This window comes from Cygnus atratus, chromosome 4 (genome assembly GCF_013377495.2).
Source record: "Cygnus atratus isolate AKBS03 ecotype Queensland, Australia chromosome 4, CAtr_DNAZoo_HiC_assembly, whole genome shotgun sequence".
Taxonomy (NCBI): Eukaryota; Metazoa; Chordata; class Aves; order Anseriformes; family Anatidae; genus Cygnus; species Cygnus atratus.
The window spans coordinates 66,922,168-66,932,398 of record NC_066365.1 but is presented as its reverse complement, the minus strand read 5'-3'; the positions used below and the strand labels follow the sequence as shown (position 1 = coordinate 66,932,398).

Sequence of the window (10,231 nt, the reverse complement as noted above, 5' to 3'; positions counted from 1 at the left end):
ACACTGTAATTCCTGATAACACAGCTTAACTGCTGAACATGTCTTCCTCTGGAAAAAGGCCAATCCAAGTCTGTAAGGCATGGTTTAAGCATGGTGGAGACTGTTGGGGAACTTTAATTGGTTTTTACTTCGTTCCTATAATACTTGTACTTTGGCTGTTGGAGCCCATGTTTCACTGAAGCATTTCAATGAAATTAAATGAGGGATTTTCTAGTCAGAAAACATTTAATATGCCCCTAACTTCATATTCCATGAACCCCTCCACATAATCCTCTTCCTGAGAATTGCATGAAAAAGCTGATCACTGTGTTTATTTACATGCATTTCTTACAGATCTGCTTACAGCTGCTGTGATGCTTGGATTTCATTACTACAATCTTTTAAAGCGTATTTTAGTTTTTATTTTTTTTCTTTATGTGCCTTATCTGATATTAACCACACATTTCCTGATTGAAATAAGAATTAAAGAAAATTTCTGTAATCCAGTCCAGGGTAAAAATGCAATCCAGTTCTTTCTCTCCCAGATAGATTCAGTAGAACTGAATTGATATCTATATCTAATCTCAAGTAAAAATTGAAAGGTAATACTAATTTTGGCTGCATTGTTTTCAGCTCGTTTTGACCAATGCTTTCTTTTTTCTTTTTGTAACCTCAAAACACCAATAAATACGTCTTAAATCTAATCTAAACTCAAACGGGTTTTTGAGAGCCACCCAGAGAATTCTGGCAGTCCTTCCCACTTCTAAGGAGCTGAAAATGGAAGATTTTATCTTGCGGAAAAATGAAGTAGTTCCAGAAGACTGAGGCATACCTTTCCCCAGGAGCCTCATAGTGGTTTCAATGCACTTTTATACATCCCATCTATACATTTTTCTGTGTACGAACCAGCAGAAGTCTGCTCTTAACCTTCTGTCTGCTGGACACCTCTTTTTATAGATGATGTAGGAAGGCTACTCTTTTTCTATCGTACCAATTTCACATGAGGTATAGTAGTCTAGAATAGCTGCTTCTCACACTCTCTTAAACTTAACATATCTTTACAATCTTCCCTGGAAATCATCTTTCCACAGTCTTGACTGCCATCTTCTATTTCAGCATGGGACTCAGGGAAAGGAATGGGTTTTCTGCACAGTCATTCTGTTTTGCGTTTCAATTGGATTGGGTTTACTGTGATTACTTGAAAAAATTCCAAATAGCCCTGTGAGAATCTGGGATATACTTATAGAAAGCATCTTTCTAAGTGTGCAAGAGATTACATGCATAAAAAGAACAGCTAATAGCCAGCAATTTAGCATATTGTTCTGATTTTGTTAGCTTTACCACTGTTTTCACAGGATAGTGGCTTTGAAAACATTACCATAGTAAACAGTAATAATACCTGTTACAGGAAATACAGTCTGAACGTATATCTCCTGCTTGCTTCTCTGTGACATATGTAGGATTTGGTATTTCTTTAAGTTAGCATGCCTGGGAAAGGAACACATCAATGTGCATGCAGTACATTTGGTCTGATATAATTACTTTTTGTTAATGCGATGAATTTGTTTTATTTAATTCTTATATAGTCTTCAGTCCTGCAAACATTCAAGCACATGAACAACAGACTCCTAACTTCAATCAGATTACAACAGGGAATAAGGTATTCAGGCATGTGCAACATCTGGTTGCAGAATTAAAGTCATTCATCTCCTGGGTCTTCTTAGGCAATTATAGTTTGGACACGTGCACATGGACTGTAGGATTCATGTAGTATGGGTTTCTTTACCTAAGATAAGGAAACAAGTTTTTAGAAATCAGAGGGCAATTTAGACAACTAATACAGCAGTTCCTGAAGGAAATTTGTCAGCTCCAAACAAGCACCCTGTAGATGAAACTACATGTTTCATCAAAATTAAGGGTATCCAAAGGTATTAAGGATTTCTGAGAGAGGGCAGCATCTTACAAGACCACTATTTACCTAATCAACCATCTTGAAAAGAACATAATGATTTCTTTGATGTTTACTAATTCCATTAACAATCATCTGAACTAAAGACAGTCCATGTTAACATCTGGATAACAAGATGTTAACATCTTTAGCAAAATATGTCACATTTGAACCTAAATTGCTCTCATATTATCTCATGTATTTTTCTACGTCATAAGTTGTGCACATATCCAGCAGTAAATGTATATGTCAGTATTTTGCTTTGTTTGAGAACTTAAAAACCTTCAAATTATAATAACATTTATATTTCATAAAGATTGGATATTCACACTGCTTGGAACAGAATCTACTTTCCAAACATTTTTCTTGATTTTGCCTAGTGATGCAAAAGAGTTCAAAAGAAGAATACTGAGTATTTATCACTTTTATTACTTATGTCTTCAAAGCATAATTTCTAAAACAGTACTTGGGAAAATATGATAGTATTTAACGATCTTTCATTGTTTCTTACCTGTCTGTGAGCACCCCATGCTACTGAACATGTCACTTATTCGGACAAAGATTTATTTCCATACTCTTAATGATTTCTTTTTCTGCCCAAAATCAGCATTAATATCACATGATGGACTTAAGAAATCTTTGTGAGCTCTATTAGAAGAGTTAATGAACCGAATTTAATGTGCTAAAATAACATAAAAAGAGAAGAGTTTTCTGAATGCTTCTGAAAGTTGTTTTTAGTATACAGTCATTAATGTGTTAAGGCATGTACAAAAATGCATTAAAGGATCAGGAATATTTTCCTGCAGGTACTTAGAACCTAATAAATAATAAATGCGATGATTAACTACATGGGCAGAAGTACAGCACATTACTATGAAAAAGACTACATACAACCCAGCCTTTGGATGGGTGTGCACCATTGTTTTTAATATATAAAAACACTTGAACAGACTCAGTTGTATGTGAAGAGAAAACAAAAGAAATAAGAGGGCTTGAATTAATATTGTATTTTCACATGAAACAGATTTAAATATTGCCAAGAGCAATCAGGGTGCCTGGAACCAGATGGAAGGGCAGCAGAACAAGGTGAGCAGAGCACAATGGCACCGTTCAGTGCTGTTTAAGCAGCCAGAGAGGTTTGTGCAGGTCTAGAGAGCTGAAATAGGACCACCACCAGGGCTTCTCCCTGGGCTGTGGTGACCCTCCCCGAGCCCCAGGCTGTGCATGCTGGGCATGAGGATCGAACAGTTCCAGTGGGTCGTATTGGTCGTGCATGTCCTCCATGGGCCGGCGGAGAAGCTTGTTAGGCCAAACCTCAACAGGTCGCAAGACAAAGTCAACTCGCCCAGCCCGTTTCATCTTGGTGGGAAGGGTGACCCTCTTCATCACCCTGCTGTATCCTGCAGCTTGGGCACTGATTATGTATGTTCCTGGAGGCAAGAGTCGCCAGTAGTCACCATCGGCAGCTTTGGAAAGGCAAATTCACAAGACAGAATTTAGTTGGTCATTCTTTCTGTACAGATACATACTCATGTGTACATGCATCCACGGACAACACAAACATTTAGGGGACAGGTTTTTAAAAGAATCTTAGAATCAGGTCAACTCAAATTTTGGAAAAAGTTCAGACACAAACACTTGAATAACAAAAAGAGACTCAGCCTGTGAAAATCTGACCATTGGAGCTAAAGGAGTAAAACTCACATGCAAAATTTCAGCAACTGCTCTGCCTGTATAAAAAGGAAGTGAAGCTTTCCTTCTTACTGCTTTCCCAGGGGCACAAGGAATAACTCCAAAGAAATCAAATGAATGAAAAACTATGTGAAACTTAAGAAAGTGAAAGCAGAATCCAAGCTGCAATATATACATATATATATATACATATATAGCATGTCTGAAGAGCTAAGAAATCCCTTTTTTTATTATATTACATTCTATTACTTTGCAGACACTATAGCACATAAGACTGTGGAGTCAAAGCTGCAGCTGGTATAAATTTCCATTAGTGTAAAACGGGTGTAAATTTCCTCCAGCTGAAGGTTAGAGCCTGCAGGCAAAAAGCAAGGAGTTTTAAAACACAATATTTATTCTCCATTTTATATTTCCTTTATTTTGAATGGTAAGTTTCTTAACTTAGTTAATGTTGCATTAATGTGGTTTTTTTTTTCATCATTGAACTTCTCAGTCTTTTTTTGACACTGAAGTTAAAAGACATTTTAATCATATGACATTCTTAACCCCACCTAACACAAGAACAAATTCTCCTTTTTCTTTCAGTGTAAACACATTTTTTATTTAATTCTTAATTCTTTAAATGTCCATTGCCAATGGAAAGCCATTGTCTGGGAAGAAGTTTGAAAAAGACCCTAATTCATGCCAGAGTCTCCCATCAGCCTCAAGAATCTGCATAATCTCCACTATTGTATCCCCTCTAATGTTAAGTTAAAAAAAAAAAAAAAAAAAAAAAAAAGCTGGAAAGCATCCACTACATTATAAGTTATTCTGGCTTTCCAAATTGATTCAACAACTACCATTAGAGTAAAATGTTACCATTCACGTCTTCTGTTTTGTGCTCCTACGGCCTACCCTATTCTCACTAAAGTCAGTAATAAAATGAGAGCACTGGTTCCAGTAAGAGCTTAAAAGCTCAGAACTTGCAGCTGCACATGCTTCAATACATGTTTTACAGCTGGTGACAGTGACCATAATTCAGCATTCTAGTTGGCTTTTTGGTTGGTTGGTTTTTGGTTTTGATATAATTATTGTCCACAAATTGCATATATTTATAGGGATTTTTATGTTTGTTTGTTTTCATGAACAAAAGAGGTTGCTTGCCCTTCAATCACTGCAGTCATTCCAGTTGTTAAAATCACTGTGGACCATATTCTACACCTCAATTTCACAATATTTAATTAAGTAATTTTATCTGCTCTGTGAGTACAAGATGGACAGAGTAGACTTTGCCCCCCAGCAGGGCTATTGATCATGAAACATGAAATATGTATGTCAAGGTGGATTTCTGAATTTCTCTAATACGTGTGGTCTTTGATGGCTGGCTGACAGCTTCAGGTGATTTCATCAACTGCAAGAACTGAGTCATCCCAGAGACATCAGAGGCTTAACAACCAGTTTGATGTCTTCTCTCCTGCTTTTCTAGAAACAAACCCACAGATGAGCCTTGAATTCTCCATTAAGGTGACATTTCCATCAGACATGACAAGACTTTGTCGGTTCACTTCTCAAGACTTTCACTCTGCAGCAGGAAAAAGCTGGAACAAAAAATATTACCTGTGGTGACATCATGCTGGATGCCCCTGACTGAAATGCGAGCATTTTTAATTGGATTTCCAAATTTATCAGACACAATTCCTTTTATTCCCCGATGAACCTGGCAAGGCAAAGCAAAGCAAAGTTAGATGGGAATCATTTGTTATATTACTACCTCCTAATATTCTACAAGAAAACCATGTAGAGAGGAAACAACTTTCAAGAGTTTTGGTGCATTACAGAGGTTCTTGGGTGCTAACATCCCTTCAGATCACATTCTCTATTTTGGGCGCTTCATAATAACAATAACATCTTGGAGGGAGCTGAGGAAAAGAGCTAATTGAATGAGTACTTTCCTGGGCTAGGTATGTGGTCGGGCATTGCATTGAGGGTCCCTTTGCACAAATCAGCAGCATCTCATGCTCCAAACACAGTACCTGAAGACTGTTTCTAATCGCCTGCCATAGATCCAGAACCAGAAAGAAATGAAAAGTTAAGGCTGTAAAAAACAATCTGATGCACACAGTGAAAAAGTATCATTGGTATCACATGAGCACATGAGCAGAGTCAAATCAACATGAAGTAAATGGCCATTTTTGAGTAAATGACCATTTACGCAAAGTGCATCATTAAAACTTGTGTGAAATAAATCAAAATCATGCATAATTATTAGCTTTCAGACAATACTACTCATCAAACAATATACTACCATGCTGGCAGTAGAATCAATTAATGCAGGTTTTACAAAGAAACCAGTTCTTTAGTATTAGTAGAATCCCAAAGGACTTAGAGATAAAGAATCAAAATTGAACAACTGTCTTGTGATAGACATGCTTTTACTAAAGTAGAGAAAAAAACATATGAACAGAATAACCTGCATTCTAGAAAAATAATAAATGTAACTGTAATACTGTACTGTAATTCTGTACTGTAATGCTACTGTATTAGTATCATTAAATATACAATCCTTAATGCCATATTTTAAATCACTTTCAATAAATATTTATGAATGCAAATCGATATACAACAATATAGTTCTGAATCTGTTAATATTCCTATCTAGTATCAGTGAATAAGGATAGTTCAGGGAAATCTTTAGCTACTCATCAACTCCATGTTGCCTACACATCACTACATGTCAGAATGTCATGATAGCAGTGTGTATAATATCCTTTTTCTCTTCTCTACAAGCACAGAACCCAGTTGTTTGAGCCGATGAGAAATGTGTTTCGTGACAAACTAAAGAGCAGTGTGAATTCTGTCAAACAAAGAGGTGCACAAACAGCTCATTCTATTTGAAGTTCAACAAAACAAAACCAGGAAAACAAAACAAAACATTAGAATACTTAAAGATATTTTTTTTCAGCTTTCCAAAATGAAAATATTTTATATTGGAAGTTGTATATGAACTTTTTAAAAGAAAAGTAATTCCATTTCAGTTTTTCCCATGAACTACTATGATCTACTTGAGCTGTTCTTCTTTACTTGAGATTTTTTTCTCTTCCTCTTATTTTCCCTTCTCCATTTCCTTTGTCACAGAAGAATGGAAAAGATGAACAAAGAATGAAAACAATGGAAAAAAAATGGTGGAAAATACAGATGTTTAAAAATAAGCAGTAAAATATCTAACTTTACAGTAATTCTTAATATAAAGCTTGAAAATTATTCAGTATGGTCCAATAACGTCAGGTTTTTATTCAAGGTGAGACTGTTGTCATTGCTCTTGTTAAATAGCTATTCTATATTGAGTGGAGCTATTCATTGGAGGATTTAGGAACAACTCAGTCTAAGGACTTCAAAACTGTCCCTTAAGAACTATTATGATGAAGCACTGCAATTTGCTTTTCAGCATCGCACTTGAGGATTTATCATATGGATAGTGGGTATATCTGGTCAGAAGAGTCATCTCAGAGACAAATTTAATTTACAGTGTAGACATACTCAGAGTAGTATGACCTCATCCAACTTCAATAATAATTTCACAATTACAACATGAGGGGATAAAAATGACAAAACTGAAATGTCTTTAATGTTGTTGATTTGTTTTGCTTTAAATACACTATTTTTGTTTTTGTCTCAAACCTGTGCCACATAAGTTTGGGAGAGTGTTTTGGTACCACTAGCAATGGGGAGAAGAGATCAGCATTTATGAAAATGAATACTACTTCTGCGTGTTAAGCCAAGTAGATTTGTACACACACCAAGCAGCCTGGTATATATCAGAATAAGAAAAGTTTGAATTGGTTATGGCAGACTTAATCTTTATCGGGAGTAATTCAGTCATCCTTATCTACAAAGTTGTTTTGCTTACTGTCCTGCATTTACTCAAAAAGCTTTTCCAGCACAGACTTCTCCAGTATCTCACACTATAAAAATCTTTACATCTTGAAGACTTCAACTGCAATATATATAGATTTAACCCAGCTCCATTTGGATTCACTAAAACTCATTTTCATCAGACAGCTGTAAAATGAAATGAGTTTGGTGGTCTGTACTGTAGACTTTATTGAATGATAATACTTACCACAAGTAGCAAGAGGTTGCTTAGAAAGGCCATAAAAACACTCCTAACAATTTTAAATTACTGCATACTCTATCAAAATAAGGCATGGCAGAAAGCTAATCTACTAATGGCTGAGAGAAAGATGAGCAACTTCTGCTTCTGTGTTCACTTACTTATTGTCAGTGAGGTATTTGTTTTTGCTGAGCTCAAACTTATTATTAAAGTAATATTACTTTAAAATGGGTTGGTTTAATGCTTACAGGCATACAGTTGTCTCTTTAGAAGATGAGACCTCCGATCATTTTAAATATCAAGAAATTGAGCTGGAAAGTGAGTAAACAGCATTTCTATTAAGATAACTATAACCTCCCCATTGCAACCAAATCTTCATCTCGTGCTCTTGTACAGTGGGTTTAAGGCCAGGAACATGAAATATGAAAATGGAAAAGTTCCCAGAAGCTTTCTGGAAAGTATCTCTTGGTTTATTCTTCAAGAGAAAGGATGATTTGTAATTTTCTGATTATGTGTTTTTTTTTCTTAGCATTAAATTTCAGACAGTTGATTTGTAATATTGCACAAAGTATTTACAAACAATTTCCTTTTGAATTGTTTCTAAGTCCTTTACAGTCCTTAAGCTCGATCATTCCTGCAAGACAACAAAAATATTATCTGTATGTCCTGTCAGATAAGCAGAGGCCCCAGAGCTGCAGGTGAAATGTGGTGACTGATTCAGTGCTATCTCAGTGATAACTAACTGGTGGAACAGCAAAGAAAGGAATATCGATTAAAAAAAAAAAAAAAGGGAAGAAAATCCATAATCACTAAGGTCTGCAAAAGCAGAGCCATACCATCTCCATATAGTTCAGAAGGGCGTCTCTGTTTTCATGCCAGATTGTAAACAGTTCTTCTTCCAAAGGAAACTTTTCGCATCCTACCTCCACAGTAACTTCAAAGCAATTTGTATGAAGGTAATTAAAATCTGCCATACCTACAGGTTTAAAAAGAAAGAGATCATGGAAAACCCATTTAAACCCTAACTGGAATTTTGCTGTTGCAGTTAGTTCCATGCAATGGCCAATGCGTATAAATTATTCTACAAATTCAGAATATTACTTCTTTCAATGTGAATTAACTAATGACTGTGACGCTTCTTTCAGGTGAAAAAGCATCATTTTAAGTTATTATTCACCTGACCAAGAAACAGCAATAGAAAGATAAGGATTGGCTAATCACAGTAATTGGATAATCAGCTGTATCAGAGGTGGTTGCCAAAGGTCACCAGCAGAGAGATGACCTTTTGCCACTAGTACGTTGAAAACTGTTTCAACACAAAAGACATTGGATATAATTTTCAGAAGAATGTAAGCCTAAGATATTTAAGCCTGATTGTCTCTCATTCCCCAAAGCTTCCTAAATGCCCAGTTTCAACAGAATAATTTTGGGAGCTGCTTGAGTCTAATTGGAAAATATGATTGAAACACTTGAAATTTTTATGAACATTAATAGTTCATCCATGATATCCTGAAGAAAACCAAATACTACTATTGAGGAAATCAAATTAGCAACTTAAGCACAAATTAATGGGATGTTAAACTTTGTTGTTGTTTATACTTAAAAAAAATATAGTAAAAATATATATATATTTAAACATCTTGAAAAAAAACACAAACAGAACTTGAATGAAGCAGAATGCAAGTCTGAAAGATGGAATCAAACTGATGCTGCTAAAGAATGATAGCAATTTAAGTATTAATTAGCATTAAATATTTATTTAAACTTTTCTGATTTTAAAACTAGAAGAATCTTATATATGCAATAATGTATTTGACCCTTGTATAGCTTAACTTCTCTCAGATTTTATCAGGGCTGAATATGTCCCTTGGTATCTGGATATAACAACTACCAACATACATTTTGCTGCTTAAATCCCTAACAGGTTACTTTTTGCAAGTATCTGACCTAAAATAAATTGATATGAATAAAATTACCCTGCCAAACCCTTGTGTCTCAGAAAGGTCATGTAGAGGTTTTACCTCACTTGATATGATGGTAAAGTGGTTTTACCTCCAGTGAAGCTGTACCACTCAGCACCATTTATAATACCTCCACGTTTTACAAAATTTCCACCACAGCGAAGTTCTGATCGGTCTGAGATGACTGGATGTGCATCTGCATAGGCTTTTGCCAGCATTTTAAACATCTGTAACAGAAGAATTTGAAATACATTTGGTTTTGCAAACAGGAAATATGTTAGCCTTCAGTCATTGATGTTGCTGCTAGTAAAGTAAGTCTTGCTGTTGTGAGCCCAGACAATGAGCCACCCTGTGTCCCTGAGGCTGATGGAGGGGGAGAACCTCTGTGCAAGGATATTCCACCAGGAAGATTTCATATGCCTTATTTTCCAAGGTGCTTCTTTGCAATCCAATGTATTTAGCCAGAAATAACACTGAATACTTCTTGATTTTGTGATACTTGGCTTCAACATATCTGGGGCAGAAGTAGTGGGCTTGTTTTTTTGTACTTAAAGTCATGGG

At 35.6% G+C, this 10,231-nt stretch overlaps 1 protein-coding gene across 1 annotated transcript in view; it reads right to left on the bottom strand.

The window, feature by feature from the left end:
* Positions 1–2,337: 2,337 nt before the first annotated feature.
* The window catches only part of CPZ (carboxypeptidase Z), a 33,508-nt gene continuing 25,614 nt past the window's right edge, over positions 2,338–10,231 (bottom strand). The window contains 4 exon segments of the mRNA XM_035547298.2: positions 2,338–3,393; positions 5,216–5,315; positions 8,546–8,685; positions 9,762–9,897. Coding sequence (XP_035403191.2) covers positions 3,038–3,393; positions 5,216–5,315; positions 8,546–8,685; positions 9,762–9,897 — 732 coding nt within the window. The 3' untranslated portion in view covers positions 2,338–3,037.